This window comes from Sminthopsis crassicaudata, chromosome 6 (genome assembly GCF_048593235.1).
Source record: "Sminthopsis crassicaudata isolate SCR6 chromosome 6, ASM4859323v1, whole genome shotgun sequence".
Classification (NCBI taxonomy): domain Eukaryota; kingdom Metazoa; phylum Chordata; class Mammalia; order Dasyuromorphia; family Dasyuridae; genus Sminthopsis; species Sminthopsis crassicaudata.
The window spans coordinates 8,456,087-8,474,356 of record NC_133622.1 but is presented as its reverse complement, the minus strand read 5'-3'; the positions used below and the strand labels follow the sequence as shown (position 1 = coordinate 8,474,356).

Genomic DNA, 18,270 nt, shown 5'->3' with positions numbered 1-18,270 from the left:
TGGAGCACCGAAGCCCAGACTATTTCATTTCACAAGTTTAGAAGGAACTCGGGTACCCTTAGTACAGACCCCCTCTAGATCCCTCATTCACAGACCTTCATCTCCAATTCTTGCTCCTCCATCCCAGCCCCCACCCTTAAGCAAATAAACCAAGCTCTGGTCCACAGAGGCACGGTCCAGGCAAACAAATTCCCATATTCACTCCGGCCCAAACAGAGAAAGATGGTACATAATAGGCTAACCCCTCCCATTTTACAGATGGGGCTCAAGAAGCCAAGGAGCCTGCCCCAGCTCCTACAGAAGGGAGTGCAGGAGACACATGGTCTAGCCTGTGGTCCTCCAACTTTTTAAACAGGGGGCCAGTTCACTGTCCCTCAGACTGTGGGAGGGCCGGACTATAGTGAAAACTGTCTCCACCCCTCAGCCCATTTGCCATAACCGGCGGGCCGCATAAACGTCCTCAGCGGCTGCATCTGGCCCGCGGGCCGTAGCTTGAGAACCCCTGGTCTAGATCCTTCACCGTTCTTTGTCTTGGGACCTTTGGGAATAAAGATCAAGTCTAAAGATGACTTCTCTGAGTAATTTTTAAGAAACTTAAGGATAGATATTAGTGGAAATAAAGAGGTAATTTTGTTCTCCTTCAAGGTTAGAGATCCTCATTCAATCCCCTGTTCCCTTTGTGGTCAGGGGATCACTGCTCTGAAAGAGATATGGCCTTGGGTTTAAATCCCGTCTCCAACACAGGCAGATGTCTCAGCTGTTAAACCAGTGGTTCTCCACCTGCGTGGTCTGGGGAGCCCCTCGCATTCACACTCTTAAAATGGGTGAGAAACCAAAGAGCTTTTAATTCTACGGATTCTAACTGTCCAAAATGACCACATCAGAAAGAGGAACTAATGTACTTTAAGATATTCATTCATTCCTTTAAAATAACCCCAAGAAGCTATTACATATAAACATCAATAACATAATTTAGGAAAATGAGCTACTTTATCCCCCCAAAAATGAGTGGGAAGGGTAGCACTGGTTTGCAGACTTTCTGTCGATCTCTTTAACACTGGCTGAATGGGAGGCAGCTGGATGCCCATGTTTGCTTCTGTTTTCGGTTTTTTGCGCTGTTTTTAAATTTGAATTAAAGTCTGGCCTTGCACAGAAAAGTGGAAAGGGAAGGAATCTCTCACACTTTTTTTAACGTCATTTTGGACTTGAAGACCCCCCGAAATGGTCCGTGGGGGCCCCACTTGGAGAAGCCTGTTGTAGGCCATCATTTGGAAAGTGGGTGAAGGCGCTCCAGAGTCCCACAGGTCACTTCCCACCCTTCTCCTCTCACTTAGCCTCAGGGGTCTCCCCTCAGCTGGGGCCTCCACAAGATAAAGGGGGTTAGACTAACTTCTCTCCCAGCTCCTGTGTTTTTGCTGCCACTTCTAGGATCTGGGAACCACAAGTAGCCTCAAGTAAAGCCACAGCCTCCGATTTAGGACACTTGGACTAGTTCAGGTGCACGTGTGCGTGTGAAACATGCACACACGTGTGTCCGGACGTCTTCTCGCAGGAATACGTGTGTATCTAAGTGTGACCCGCACACATTCCCTTCCAGTTTTCTCTCGCACCCTGACTCCCCTAGGCCCACAGAAGCCTGTTGTCGTGCCCACTGTTTGCTCCCAGAAAGCCCCTGGAAATCGCATCTCTGCCAAACAAAGCAGATCGCGGCCCTGCAGCTCCGAGGCCGTGGGTGCAGCGTGGGAAATGTCCCACAGCTCGAGGCTCAGCACATCGAAAGCAGGGGTCGTCTCCTCATTTGTACGGACTTGTTACCCTGCTGATCACCACCAGGGCTTTCTGGGGCCTGCGTTTCCCTAAGTTATCCACCCTCGGTCTCAGTGACGCTGTTCTGGAGCCGGCGTCCATACACAATCTGGGGGGAGCATTGTTGTGGGGGATGCCCAGCACCCCTCGGTCAGCTGTGAGGTGAACCTTCCCAGAGCCAGCAGAGGCTTCTGGTCCACCCTCATTCTTCCCTGCATGGCTGAGGCAGCCTCCTCCAGCCCGAGGTGGGAGCCTCGTGCTTTATTTAAGCGGTCAGGGGAGCTACATCTGGCCCTGGGAACCCGCTGGCTCCGGAGGAGCAGAGATGCCCCAGAGCCCTCCCTTTCTTAATTCACTTGCATATATTAGCATCTCCTCCCTAATGCAATGGTTCTCATCCAGGACTGAGGGCAGACAGCCCCCCTCCCCCACTTAAAAGCTTGTTCTCCCAGAAATGTTTCTCCTGCACTTTCTGTGCATCACCAGTTGCCCTGAGCCCTCCAGGTGGCTGCCAGTGCAAACCCCGCTCACCCCTTCTCGGCAGCATGTAGCGGACCAAGGCAGAGAGGGCCCTGCTGTGCACTTCTGAACGGCCCTGCCGTCAGGGGGAGTCTGCTCTACTTCGGCCCAGGGCTCTGTGTTGGGTCCAGCATGGATTCCCTGCCTCCTCTGGTAACCCGCCCTGTCCCATGTATCCATGTATCACCTCCGCCCATCCTTCCCGTCCGGCCATTTTTCACGTGCCCCTTGCTGAGGTGATTGATGTCTCAGCTCTGCTTCTTTGTCCGTATGGGCTGGTCATGCTCCTCCAGGTCACCAGCCTAATGAAGTCACCTCCTGGCCCTGGGCCCTCCTGCCAGCCTGCCCCTCAGATGGTGGCTCACAACCCAGCATTAACAATTATTCAGTCGTCACTCTGGTAAAAGCAATGCCTTAATGCTCTGCGGAGCTGTTCTGGCCTGCTTCTGGAGAGAAAAGTCTTTGACTTAAAATTCTTTCAGAAGTTAAAAAAATGCATATAAGCTGCTTGTTTCCTCCTGATGCTTCTCTCTGCTGTCTTGAGTTCTTTTTTTTTTTTTTTTTTTTTTTTTTTTTAATTTTCCTTACCATTAACTTCTATGGTAAAAGAAGAAAAAAAAAATCTCTAAAATGCTCTGCAGCAGGAAAGGAAATCAAAGCTACCCACAGCAGCTTGCAAAAACAAGAGTGAGTTCTGGGTGTTATAAAGCATATGCCTGACAACGGATATTATCCACTGGTGAGGTACTCTTCATATCCCCACTGCCTGAAATTGCACAGATGATCACCTCGGTTATCAATGCATACATGTTCGCAGTAGCCTTAGGATTTAGAGAATTACTGGGGGATTTTGTTGAGATTTCTTGAAATCTCTCATCTTTTATGAATTCCCTAATCAATCAAAAAGGAATTTTTAAAATGCCTACTGGGTGCCAAATACCACACTAGACTCTTGACATAAAAATACAAAGAATAAAACAGTCCCTACTGGAAAAGGTCTTGCATTGTCATGAGGGATAAAATAAGTGCATACAATAATACAGATGAATGCGCATGTTCTAGCCAGTATTTGATGTTTTTTTTTAATTATTAAAGCTTTTTATTTTTCAAAACATATGCATGGACATTAGCCCTGGCAAACCTGATGTTATTCTTACTTTGTTAAAACAGTCAAGTCTAGAGCTATTGAAAAACAATTCTACGTAATTAACATCAAAGAATCCTTTGAAAAGACTCCAATATCCTTTTAGGCTTGCAGCCATTTGACACGGCTCTTTGGGGAATCATTTATCATTTACCAATATAATTTCCTGGTTGTAAACACTCAAGAGTTCTGGTAAAGCTGGCCCGTGTGTCTAGATGGCACACTGAGAGGTGAGATATTAGACGCTTTTCCCAAAGTATTTTAATTTGCCATTCACCGCCCGAACTTTCCTTCCTGTGCCGGATCCACAGTGGATGATAATGACTAGAACTAGCATTTCTATAAAGCTTTAAGATTTACATTACAAATATCGTCTCATTTTATCCTCACAACAAGCTTGGGAGAGAAGTGTGGTTGTTATTCCCAAATTAGGAAACTGAGGAAGACAGATTAAGCGATTCACCCAAAGTACCACAGCCAGGAAGTATCTGAGGAAGGTTTCGAACTCGGGTCTTCCTGATTCCCATTTAGCACTCTATCTATCCTTCTTGATGTCTTGATATCAGAACAGTTTTTCTGTTTAAAGAAAAAAAAAGCTACAGGCTGGAATTGGCATTTGGACATGATGTATCAAGTGGCAGACCCTGGAATCTAATAGAAGGTCCATATGGCCTTTTTCACTGAATTATAATCCATAAAGAAGTATTTATTAAGTGTTTACTGTATACAGGGATATCGTGGCAACGTCTGGGGACATAAGGGGAAAAGCAAGGAGCTTTGATTGTAAAGCCTCCTTCACATGGTGCTAGAAAATAGCGTGTATTCTGTGGGATGTGTCCATTTCCTCCTCCAATTCAAGTGTCACCCGCCAAAAAGGAACTCGTGAGGCTCCCTAGGGTTACAACATCAGGCCACCCTCTTTTTCTTCCTGGATTTGTCCTACCTTTACCTTGGCTCACAATTCATATCCCTGCTGAGGTCAATTAAAGTCAAAGGGGAGATGGCGGCTTGATTTAGGAAAATTGTATTGTTTGTCTGCCTCTGGTTTATCTCCCTTGGTTGGGCTGTCATTTGAATTTTATGTTTTTGTCCTTATTTCTTCAAACCATTTTTCCGGGTAGCATTTTCCGCGTGGTGTTTGCCCTGTCTACTTGCAGAAAAGGTGTTTGTTTCTCTAAAGCGCCTTGTCCTTCTCGATTTCCATCATTTTTATGGTCTTCCCTTTTGCCGTCGCTGCGCCAGCCAGGTTCTGTTGTGATAGTACTTTGTCATAAAGACCTGCTAACTTCGTTGCCTTCGCCTTTCAAACTTTCTTCCTCACGGTCGCCACGAGCCCCTCTAGCTACAATATGTTTTCTGCTGAGGGAAAAATTATTATAATGACAAAACCTGAAGAGAGAGAAAATTTTGAAGAGATGTTATTAAAGCAAGATGATAAGTAGGTACGTTCATTCAAATGCAAAGTAGAACAAAAAAGAGAAAAAAAAAATTCCGACTTGAGAGAAAGAGAGAGAGCGAGAGAGAGAAAGAAAGAGAGAGAGAGAGAGAGAGAGAGAGAGAGAGAGAGAGAGAGAGAGAGAGAGAGAGAGAGAGAGAATCAGAGGCAGGAGAATTATTAATTGATTCTGTTGCCCATCTGTTTTATAACCCCATGAATGTTGGGCAGACTCGGAGAGGCTTCCACGTTCCCAAATTTTTGCAAGAGGAGTTTTCTGTGTCTTGTTCATGGCATGTTTAGATCGTCCTGCGTGAATTATGCTGGGGAACTTGATTAGCTCATAGCTCCACAGAAGGGGAAGTAAGGCTGAGAATTCAGAATGAAGATCAGGGACTTTCACTTGCAGTTAGTTTAATGATGTTTAGAATAATACTTGGCTTATTTTATTGGTGTTTAATTTATTGACCGACTGACTGGCCCACTACTCCAAAGTCCCATCCTGTGCAGAACAGCAACTCACATTTCTTTTGGCGTCCAGTTTTACAAAGTATTTACCTTCCAACAGCCCTACTGAGCTAGGCAGCTCCGATTTCCATTACCTCCCTTTTATAGATAGATCAATAAATACATAAATGGCGCCTACTGTGTGCCAGGCACTATTCTAAGTGCTGAAGACAAAAAGAAAGGTTGCAGATGTTCTGTTTTCAAGGAGGTCCCGGTCTAATGGAGGAGACGGCCCGCAGACACATCTATACACAAGCCAGACACAGGGTGCTAGAACAACAATGGTAAATTGTGGCTCCGGATTTCAACCCCAGCCTGTTGAATCTAAGTACTTCTTTCAACTGTGCTGCTGCTTGGGGGACGCCTTCCTCCTCATGACTGCCCCACCATCTCCGACAGAAAAGAGCCTGGGCCTTATGCTCTTAGCTTCCTTGGCCCTCAGTTTTTCAGCTGTAAAATGAGAGACTTGTTTGGACCCAACAATACAGACCCAACCAGGTCTGTATCCCAACAAGATTTTTTTTTTAAGGGAGAAGGCCCTGTTTGCAGGAAAATGTAGCAGCTCTTTCTGTGGTGGTGAAAAACTGGAAATTGAGGGGATGTTCACCACTTGGGGAATGGATGAACAGGTAGTGTAATGGAACATTAAGAAATGATGAGCAGTACGAGTCATAAAAATCCAGAAAGCCTTACATGAATTGATCTATAGTGAGGTGAGCAGAACCGGGCAAACAACAACAAGATTATTCAGTGAAGAATTGAAAATGACTTAGTTATTTTAGCAATACCATCTCTCCCTCTCCCCCTCCCTTCCTCCTTCCCTATCTCCCTCCCTCCCTCCCTTCCTTCCTTCCTTCCTCCCTCCCTCCTTCTCTCCCTTCCCTCCCTCCCTCCCTCCCTCCCTCCCTCCCTCCCTCCTTCCTTCCCTTCCCTCCCTCCCTCCCTCCCTCCCTCCCTCCCTCCCTCCCTCCCTCCCTCCCTCCCTTCCTTCCCTTCCTTCCTTCCTTCCTTCCTTCCTTCCTTCCTTCCTTCCTTCCTTCCTTCCTTCCTTCCTTCCTTCCTTCCTTCCTTCCTTCCTTCCTTCCTTCCTTCCTTCCTTCCTTCCTTTTTTCCTTCCTTCCAGTTTTCTTTCACAAAATGACTAATATGGAATTTTTACATATTACACAATTAAAACCTCTATCAGTTGCTTACCATCTCATAGAGGATAGAACTTAAAACTTAAAAAAAATTAGTAAATGTTAAAAATAAATTTTCCATGTAATTGGGAAAAATAAAATGGGCTCAGTGGATACTGAGATTTCTTCCACCTCTAGAATTCTGGGATTCTCAGTTGAACACTGCCAGCTTGACAAGGGGACAATTTGGTACCTGCCAGGGTCTTTCCAGTCCAGTATCTGAATGGCAAGAGAGAGAGAGAGACCAAGAGCAAGGAGGTGGAGATGGCAGTCTTGGAATCATCTGCCCCTATCTAGGGAAGAAGAGGTAAAAGTCTGAACAAATCAGCCTTTGGGGATGTTTTTCCTAAGTTCACAATCACAATTATTGCTAAGATATCAGTAAGATACCAGCGTACATTGGTTTGTCTTTAATCCAGAGATGCTTTAATCCAGCTTTTTGTCTGCTGGTTGCATCCCGCATGTTCTCACATAAGGCCTGCCTCCCCATGCACCAATTAATTCCCCATACAAATGGTAGTTCATTGTCATGTAGAAGGAAATTTGGGTTCTGATGCCCAATCCCCTATATATTTATGTGGAAAGTAAACCAAACCATCTCTTGCTGTCTCTCTCATTTTCACGATTTTCACTTCTCCGTAAAAATGCCCATGGATTTCTGCTGTGGTCTTCGAGCCGAATCCTTTCTTCCAAAGCAGCATGCTTTTGTTTATGGAGTTTGCGTGGTTATAGATTATGCATATAAATACTTTAAGGGAGAAATGAATCAAAACTAAGTAGTCTCAGATGGGATACTTTTACTTGTAAAATTCAAAATTAGCTCCAATCCAGAAATGAATCTTTTTAAATGATTAGTCCCTAAGCCATAATTATCCCAACTCTAACATTCAAATGTGGAAATTCCAGCTATGGACCCATAATTCATTGGTTTTCTCCCCTTATGGTGCTTTCTGCTTTAAATCCCTGAATGAACATTATAATTGGCCTTCCTGGTAATTGAGAACTAAACACTGGGAGGTAGCCTGGTATGGGGCAAAGAATATTGGGTTGGGGAAGCATGACCCTTGGCATCCCCCACCAACTCTGGTGACCTTGGATTAGTCACCTCACCTGTATGACCCTCAGATTCCTCATTTGTATGAGAGAGTTGGAGTAGATTATTTCTAAATTCACTCCTGACTTTACCATTATGTGAATCTACAATTCAGTGTCTAAATCAGGTATTCCACTTTCCAGAGTGCGATGGGAAGTCTATTCGATTAAGGAAAAGGGAGGATGGGGAGAATTGTTTTGATACATTTTTAAATGGGCACCTCAGTGGTGCAGTGGCTAGAGCATCTTTGGACTTATCCTCTGGAGGTCCAGAATTCAAGTTTCATAAACTTACTGGGCAAGTCATTTGACATATGTCTGCCTCTGTTTCCTCATGTGTAAAATAGGAAAGTTGTCATGGGGATCAAATGTTTAATATTTGTAAGGCACTGTACAAATCTCAAAAACCTATATAAATGTCATCTGTCTATCAGCGTCATTAGTAGTAGTAGTTGGAGTGCAAGTTTTCTACTTTGACTTCAGATGTTCCTGGGATGAGTCACTCTTCAAAGTTATGATTTGAGCTGAGATAAGCAAGAATAGGGTGCAAGAAAGGGGCTTGTGTGTCCTAATAAATTAATATTTTGGGAAAGAATTGCTCTCTTTCCACTAAACACACTATCTCATTATCTTGCTTGCTACCTTTGGCAGTCCTAGTTTCCCGACACCGGAGAACAGAAAGTACCTTCAGGATCTGGATCTGATCCTTGCCTTCACTGCTTACCAACTGTGTTTCTGCAGTCAAGTTAATGGACCTTGATAATATGAGGAAAATACTAGCTCTGTCACCACTATGGAGGTGTAAAAGCATCAACCAATAGCACCCTGCTCCCCAAAGCTACTTTCTATCCACTCTTTGTTGTGCGTCTGTGCGTGTATTTTGCATGTATGTTGTCCACCTACAGAGTGTAAGTTTCTTGACTATATCCTCAGTTCTTAGCATGCTGCCCAATCTATATTCAGTGCCTAACCCATGCTTATTGATGGATCAAATTAAATCATTTATATAAAGTACTTTTAATACTGTAAAGAGCCATATAAGTGTGTCATGCCGTTGTTGCTGAGATCTCTCTGCTTTGAGGCATGAAATTCTTGAATTCTTGGACTTGGGATTCAGTCCTAAAGGGCTAGCCTACTTACTAGATGTTTTAACCATAAAATGCAGGCTCCGTTCACATAGACTCGGATCAAGTGAGAGAAATTTTGAATCTGAGTCTTCTCATCTAAGAACCAAGTCTGGTAAGTGTAGAAAGGCTCATTGCCAGAGGTTGCCACCACGTGATGAATTCAGGCAGCCTCAACAATCCCAAAGGACTATTTACCAAGGAGTGGGGAGATTGTAATCTTCATTGGTGGAGTAAAGAGTCGTGAAATTATAAGTCTGGGGGCAGCTAGGGGGCGCAGTGGAGAGAGCACCAGCCTTGAAGTCAGGAGAACCCGAGTTCAAATCTGGTCTCAGACACTTAACACTTCCTGGTTGTGTGACCCTGGGCAAGTCACTTAACCCCAGCCTCAAAAAAAAAAAAAAAAAAAATTATTAGTCTTTGAAATATCGAAAAAGTATGCAAATGTCTCTCATTACTCCGCAACCCAAATTCTTTGTTCTAACCGGGTTAGCCATCTTTTTCATCCAGGCCCCATTTGCTCCTGCTTTCAAAGTCTTTCTTACCTTGGTTCCTCACCCAGAATGTCCCATCACTACTCTTCCACCTGTCTATCTCCTACCCATTCACAGCCCACTCAGAGCAAGCCCTCACTCCCTCATGAAGCCTTCCTTTATTGTCTTAGGCCAGGATGAGCTCCCCTCTTCTAATTCCAATTGTCTCCATAATTTTTCATTCGCTCAACAATATTAAAGTCTTATTGTAGCAGAGCTCTGTGGTAGATACTGTGTGAGATACATTTTAGATAAGACATGGACCTTGCCTTCAAGGAGTCTAGTAGGAATAATGTGCAATTGTAATATATCTTAATAGAAATAGGACAGATATATCTTGAGAATAGCAAAAGAAAAAATAAGGGGGGAAATGTAAATATACCATTGGCATACATTTTAGCTCAGCACCAAATTAAAACTCAAAAAGTAAAGCAAAAAGGCCATCAGTTCTTGAAAATGAAGTTAGCATTGAACTTATTCCTTCTTCACTAAAATTAAAAAATAAAAACCTTATTCTCTAACATGATTTAGGTGCCTCCTGACTTGAACCTGGTCTTATCCCAACATTTCCTTCCCTAACATGGTTATTTACCATAAATTAAATCATCAGAATTGTTTATGTTGACGATAGAAACGCCCACATTTGCATATTTGCATAATGGGTTCACTGATTTCTAGATATAAATGACCCTGTGGAGTTTAATGAATCCTATGAGTACATTATATACTTGAGTAATTAAATTTGCATGTGAATTTCTGATATACTGAAGTTTTAGCTGAACTATAGTTAATACCATCCAGATCCTGATAGCTTATCAGCTATCAAGTTAAAGAAAAAAAAAAAAAAAACAACAACTCATAATAATCAGTTATTCCTATTATAATTAACTTTGTTTTATTTGAAGACATAAATCTCTTGTTATGTTACTTCCTTGCTAATGAGATAGAAAATCATTAGTAAAATTATTGCAAAGTGTTAACTAATAATAATAACACATTAATGGAGTTACACCTTCTTTCTACAAAACAATTTTAAGCATCCCAGATTATCTCATCTCCTATTTTAAGTCGTTTGCCATTAAAACCCGGAAATTAACAGAAGTTGATATTTTTAACGAAGAGTAGAAATCAAACCGCCTGCAAAGGTATTTTGAAAGACTCTATCACAAAGCCTACTCCATAGTGGGGCTAAAAGATTATACCAAGCTATACTATAACATTCTTTTTTTCCATGATTTTTCCATTGACAAATTTTCCTGTTTGACATTTAAAGGTATAAATAATTTGACTCCGGCCTTGTATCCCATGGTTTTCACAGTTTATTACTAGACTGCTTTCCTCTAACATTTCATCTCCCAACTTCATACCTTTCCCAAGCTGTCCCCCATATTTGAAATATTCTCTCCACCTTCATCTCTTGAATACCTTAGCTCCTTTTAAAACTCAATGTAAACATTACATTCTTTGAGAATACTTTCTTAGTTGCCCCCACATGCCAGTGCTCACTCTCATCAATATGTATTTTTATTTTTATATTTTTTTTTATTTTTTATTATATATATATATATATATATATATATATATATATATATATATATATATATATATATATATAGTCTTTGAACAGGATGTATGCACCTTTAAGAAAAGGGCTGTCCAATTTTTGTATTAACATGGCCATTGTCTAACTCAAAGTCGGTCTATAATAGTCATTTAATAAGTATTTGCTAGTTCCCAAGGACCAACCCAAATAAGGATGAAAAAGCCGATCAACAGTAGGACTTGGTATTGAATCCTTTGGTCTTTGTATCTCTAACCCATGAAATAAAACAAACAAAAGAAAATGTAAAACATCCCTCAACCCTCTATGGCCAGCTTCATATTCTACAGTGATGGGGGAAGAAAAGAGAACAGAAAGAGTTGAAAATTACACACTTTTTAGACATTTAACTTCACTGCTGGCAAACTAAATGTGAGGTCCTTGTCCAGGAATGAATGAGTGCATGTTCTTCCAGAGAAACTGAATCCTATCAAATTTGACATTCTCACTACAAATATATCCAAGAAACAAAAGAAAGTTTCAACTAAATGGAAGCATGAAGTTCAGGTTTTTTTGGAGAGGCAAATAAAGGAGCTGAGGGAATTACTTTTTTATGTAACCAAAAACAAAAAGGAACAACTTATCAGGGGACATTCAATCATTTTATATTGTAATGTTTGTGAAAAGCATTTTCAGAAAAAAAATACAATAATAATAATGAAAAGAAGATTATTTACCAGTCCAGAGAAGGAAGAAAAACAGAAATTCAATGGAAAGCTCAGTATCTTCCAAATCAAATCATATGTTTCAATACTTGGTGAGTTTGTTGTAAAGATAGGGATAGAGAACAGTGAAAAATTTATTTCAATATATTCTGAGTAAGAAATGAGAAACTAAAAAAATCTAATAAACAATATAAAGGCCTCCTACTGCATATTATTAATACTTTGAGAAAAGTATCAGGAGACATTAGATTTGGAAGCACCAGATAATACCAATAATGAACTAGGAGGGACCACTTTCTGATGTGGATATGATTTATAAATCAGCTGTCCATATATAATTGCACTATTAATCAATATCAATTTAGGGGGAAATAAATATGAGAAAAGAATAGTATACAACTGATACATCTCTAACTTGAACTCTTTAGCCAAATTGTTAAACCTGAGAAAAGAACGGATATTGAAATGTATTATAATTTCTTAAGTTAAGGCTAATTTACCGATGGTCCACAGACCCTCTAAGGAGAAGAGATTATATCTTTATTTTCAATAATTTTAGCTTCCTTGTATTTTATTTTACATGTTTAAGAATATCATTTTTACTTTTTTTCATCAGGGTACCAAAGGGGTCTATGGCACAAAAAGACCAAGATCCCTTCTACCAAGGGAATTTAAAAGACACGTCATTGCCTCTTTTGGAGGAGCCTTAGAAAACATCCTTAGAATCTGCATCGGCCAAAAAAACACTCGATAGCCTTGCCAAGTGGAGAGGGAAAGCAGCCAAGAGCAATTCCAAATATTACTTTGGAATATAAGCTCATTTATAAAAGGTTGCAGGGAATGATGGTAGAAGATCATGAGCAGAACTGCCTCACAAAAGTAACAGAATAAAGTTATGAAAAGGAAAACAGAGAAAGCTTGGTGAAAGAGCTAACAAAGTTAAATTACCCAAATGGCATTTTAAAATGAAAATTTTAAGTAAACAAAATATATGAAAACTTGTAGAAAAAATGTCCATCATTCTATAACAAACTCTTTTCTCTATCAGTGACAATGGAGCCATCATATTTGGACTTGGACATCTTGATTTCCTGCACAAAGTAGAAATGGTGCTAAAGAACAGTGATAGAAAAAATAACTACTGTGTATATCAGAGAAAGTGACTTTAGGATCAATTTTCAATATATCTGAAAGAAGGAATGGCGCCAAATGTTTAGAAAAATTCTTAGACCTTATCACTGCCCAAAAGAAAGATTTTTTTTTAAATCTGCAATTACTAATGCAATTAGTAATTACTTTCCCATCTTTATAAGGTCTTATGAGAAAAAATGAAAGAAAAACACAATTGTTCAGACATTGAGGGCAATCTTAACTGAAGCTTGAAAAGGAAACAAAGAGGTTTTTGCTTTGTAGTAAAACCTATGGACCCTTCTCAGACTAATGTTTTTAAGAACATGAAATTAATAGGATTATAAGAGAAACCAATTATATTCAAATACAATACTCAAAATATGTATTTCTTAACACCAGATTCATGACCAAGGTTAACAGTTTCTGAAACAGCAGAAGTCAGTTTCTCCTTTGTCCTGGTACTGTTGCAGGTTCTGAAGATCAACTTTTCAAAGTTGATTGATAAACCAAAAAAAAAAAAAAAAACAAATAGTCTGATGATAAGCTTTGGTCATAACAAAATAAGCATCAGCTGAAATAATTAGAATACTTAGACTGGAGAAGAACCTTTCCCTTTCCCTTTCCTTTTCCTTTTCCTTTTCCCTTTCCCTTTTCTTTTCCCTTTATTTCCCTTTCCCTTTCCTTTTCCTTTTCCTTTTCCCTTTCCCTTTCTTTCCTTTTCCTTTCTCTTTCCCTTTCCTTTTCCTTTTCCCTTTCTTTCCCTTTCCCTTTCCTTTTCCCTTTCCTTTTCCTTTTCCTTTCCCTTTCCCTTTCCCTTTCCCTTTCCCTTTCCCTTTCTCTTTCCCTTTCCCTTTCCCTTTCCTTTTCCCTTCCCTCTGATTGAATAAGAGAGTGTGACTTGGCCGGTGCTTTGGCAACAGCACTATGATAGCCGAATGGAGGATGCAGTAATCCTGGGGAGACAGCGCCTTGAGGAAGGGAGACTCACAAAAATGAGGGGATGAGAATCCACAGCCACAAGGTGTCGGTGCCAGGGAGACAAGGACGTTTTTGTGACAGAGAGTTAGAATGGACCCGTCTCAGCCACAGATTGGGAGGCTTGAGAGAAGGGGACACTTGGCTTGGGAGCATGGGTGCCTCAGTCCATAGTACAGCTCAAAATTCATAATACTAATAACAAGGAATTTAGAGAAAAGGGAGGAAATGGAGGAGATGGATGATGATTTTCAGAGCTGTACATGGCGAGTTTAAACTGTCTGTGGGACGTGGACTTGGAGATGTTCAAAGGCACCTGGAGACGTGAGACCAGATGTCGGAGATGAAGTGTGTCTGTGATTCAGGTTACAACACTCAGATGAACAACATTATAGACTTTGTCCAATACTTGTATGGGCACACATGAGGAGGGGAGAGACACACACGGGACAAAGGGGTGACAAAGTGGGCCCAGAATTTAGGAGAAGGAAATAGTCATTTCTAGGCTAGTGATATTTTCTTACAAGGGTGATATTACTTAAACTATTTTTACACATTTCTGTCTCCTGAATAATTTAGCCCATGGTCTTCTTTTCTATTTCAAAAAATATAGAATTAAATAATGTATAGGGTTCAGACCCCAACCAATGTCCCATGTGTAGGTCCATCTTTTTCATTGTGTGTCGCTGCTGCCTTCACGGTGGTTGGACCGCGTCAGATATGGCAGATTTTTACCGGCAATGACATCTCTGACTTTTCTCCCTGAGTGTTTTAAATCCAGTGTCCCACACAGTAATTACCATGGCCATAGTATGCTGCAAGATTCTGTAAAAAGACTATTTTGTTTCTGAGAATGAAGGGTGGATCCACCGTTGATTTAAATGCATAGACAAATAATGTATCCTTTAGCTTATCCATGGTATGAACATATGATGCAGGTATAAAAATCAAATGTGTTCACACTGTGACATAATGCTTGATGATCCAGAACAGTGGCAGGTAATGGTGGACCATGCAAAATCACATCTATTATTTGAAGAATGCTGCTTTTGTCCTTATCCGTTCATTCAACAAATATTAATTGAGCACTTATTTTGTGAAAGGCAGTGTGCGAGGTAGATCCTAAGGAGGATATCAAGATGAATAAGACTAATAAACCACCTTTATTATTCTAGGCTGTCTAATTTTTGCCCTTGAGGACCTTACAGCCTAATATAATAAAGGTGTATCTGTGAATTCACAGCATGATCCCCCCCCCAAAAAAAAAGTCATGTTGTTGTTTCACGTTGCCTTATAACTACTCAGATGATCCTGGAAAACATTACAACTTTCCCACATCCTATCCTTCCTTAATCCATATGTGTGTGTATGTATGTACACAAACATACATATGTAACCTTACCAACTCACTTTTCCTTGTTTCCTTGTTGGAAATGGACCAAATTATCTCTCAGATCAATGCAAAGGACCAACCCTACGCAAAGCATCCCTCTTCCTCACTCTACTGCCTGGGTGATTTGCTACCCAGTGCATGTGCTTTCTGAGCTGGAGGTGGTGATTAAGAATTTAGGGTTAATGTGAAGGAATCACAAACTTCTTTCCCATCCAGCTCCTGCTGGGCTATAAATTGAAAGGGTGGCTAAATCAAAAAAGGATTTATTTAAAATAAGCAATGATATCACAAAGAAATTGAAAGCAAGATGTGCCGTGGATAAACTACAGTGTGATTCAGTCACCAGCAGTTAATTGAGTTGAATATAATTTTGCTTAGATTCCATATCATACTACTGTGTTGCAGTATGTTCATTTTAATCTTCTATTTCAAATCTATTGATACACATTTATGCTAATCAATAGATATCTCAGCTCACCAAATTATTGGGAGTGATTTGCAGTAATTGCTTTCAAGCTGGGGGTGGTTTATGTGCAAAAATTCACATGATTTAAGATATTTGGTAACAAATTATTATTTTTCATATAATATTTTTAAGTATATATTCCTATTTATTGCCTCTAGTTATACAACTTTAACAGTATAAATAATTCTTTACATTAGTCTGATATAATGGGTTGAATTTCTCAAAATGAATTCTCTTTTTTCCTTAAAACTCAGGCAAATTTCAGTTCAATGCACAAAAGGGGATCTTAACAATTAAGGTAGCCTCGGAAGGGAATGGGCTGCCTTGGGAACAGCAGCTAGCCTTCACTGGAAATATTTAAGCACAGGCTAGAATATCCCTCTTGTCGGGGATGAACCTGTGACTCTAGGGGGGAAGAAGGGGGCAGCCCAAATGACTTCTGTAGTCCCTCCCAAGCGTTAAGCTTCTATTGTTTGGAGTCTAGTGTACCACATATAGTCAGATGTGCACCAAACTGCTGAGAAGAACTGGAGACAGACTAGAGTAATGGAATGGGCCTTGGGCTAAGAGACCCGGATTGGGCTTCCATCTCCATCCCTAAGCAAGTGTGGGCCCTTGGGCTCACTGCCCCTCATTCAGGCTGGGATACAGTGTGAGAAAGGAGAGAGTGGAAACAATCAGAAAAACCTCAGCGATTGTCTCACCTAATCTCTTTAGGAACAAAGAAACCCACGCACAAGAAAGGCCCTTACACTTTGAACATTCTACATACTATAATTATATTTAATCTAGGCCCTAGGAAAGCCAGCCAAAGACATTTAATGGCACGTGCCGGTTCCCCTAACAAATTTATACAAAGGGCCCAGAGTTTTTCCCAGGTCTCCATTTTTACCTTCTCCTCATGGGCATGTTATTCATCCATATAAAGATTCTGTCCAAATAGAAGAAACTTCCATTTGTAAAAGAAATATGGCGCCTCTAGATGGCAGAGTGGATAGAGCACTGGCTGGGCAAGACACGTAACTTGATTGCAGAAAGGAAGGAAGGAAGAGAGTAGGAGAATAAAGGAGGAAGGAGAAAGAGATAGAGAGAGAGTGAGATATATGAAAGGGAGCAAAGTGGGGCAGCTCAGATTCAGACGTGTGAAAAGGGAAGGGTTTGATGGAGTTCCTTTATCAGACATTTTACATAGAATTACCCCTCCCCAAGTAATACTCACTGTTTTCTCAGATTTTTTAATAATGTTGCCCCCAATATAACCAGTCCCCCCCTCCATCCTAGGGTGACAATATAAACGTAAGAATAATAACTCACATTACATTGCCTTTTTTACAACATCCAGTCGAGTAGCTATTGCAAATATCATCATTCTCATTTTGTAGTTAAAAAACAAACAAGCAAACAAAAGATGTCTTGGGTGGGTTAATGGCTTACCAAGCTGATCAGTGTTGGGACCGGAACCCACACAGGCGGATTCTGACTTTCCTCATGCTCTTTTCTACTGTTACACTAAAAAAAGGAAAGAAAAATTTAAAAACCCAAACCAAGAGAATCCCCAACAGTAACACTGTAATGAAGCTGGTTGCCCCTTTCCCCAAAGGAATAACCCGAACAGGCAAAGGCTTTGCGGTGAAGTGGGTAAGAGCCATCCCTGAAGGCAGCAAAACCTGAGTTCAAATCTTCCCTCTGCCATGTATTAATCATGTGATCAGAAAAGTCATTGGTTCCTCAGGCAGCTTGTGACTGGGAATCGCAGCTGTGTTCTGCACCAGTGCCAGAGGTGTCCATGCTGGGACTTCCAGACATCAGCCAAACCAAAGGACTGGGCCAAAAACCCAGAAAGAGAAGCGGGTCTCCATGATAGAGAACCGGAGGACATGAGAGCTTTGGGGGGGAAATCTGCCCAACGCATCCTTCCAGGCGGGTGATTTTCCCAGTGTCCCAGGCCTTGGCTTTTAGTCTCTGACTTGCTAATAAATATTTGTTAAATTTTCCCCACAGCAATTGGAAGGACTCTGATCCCCCGCTACTTCAGCACTGTCTTTGAAGGAGGTGTGACAGACCTGTATTATATTCTTAAGCATTCTAAAGAGTCGTACCACAACTCATCCATCACGGTGGACTGTGATCAATGCACCATGGTCACCCAGCACGGAAAGCCCATGTTTACCAAGGTAAGAGAAAGGGCCCTCGCCCCCTCTCCATTTTCTTTCTGGCTCTATTGAAAGCTCATAATGACCATTTTCTTCCGCAATGTGGAACTAATTTCTCATTCTGCAGACGCTTTGCACACGGTGAGATAATTTTTGTTTTGTTACATGACTGGAATTTTTGCGAACTGTCACTCCGCTGTGCAAGTTGTGTGATAGAAAGAACGTGGGTTTAGTCGGAGCAGGAGAGCCTCAGAACTAACAGGATGGCCATGTTGGCTGTTGGCGGAACTATTTTTATTGATTTCTTTATTTACTCTTAATGGAGAGTTTTCCAGCAACCAAAGAGAGACTATGCAATGTAACAGAATCACAATAATTCATATCTGAATAATGCTTGAGGGTTTACAAAGCACTTTCTCCCATGGCAGTCCCTTGAAGATGCAAATATTTAATAGCACAATGTTCAGCTTGGAGGAGACCTCAACCACTGTCTAGCCAGCCGCCCCCCCCCCCAATCCCCACTACAGTATACCTGGTGCTTCTCCTGCC

The 18,270-nt window shown here is 41.2% G+C and overlaps 1 protein-coding gene across 9 annotated transcripts in view; it reads left to right on the top strand.

Annotated features, from left to right (window-relative positions):
- LDB2 (LIM domain binding 2) overlaps positions 1 to 18,270 on the top strand; it is a 348,559-nt gene that overhangs the window by 251,271 nt on the left and 79,018 nt on the right. For all 9 annotated transcript variants that reach the window (XM_074275419.1, XM_074275412.1, XM_074275417.1 and 6 more), the window contains exon 3: positions 17,570 to 17,742. In XM_074275419.1, coding sequence (XP_074131520.1) covers positions 17,570 to 17,742 — 173 coding nt within the window. The remainder of the gene's footprint in view (positions 1 to 17,569; positions 17,743 to 18,270) is intronic.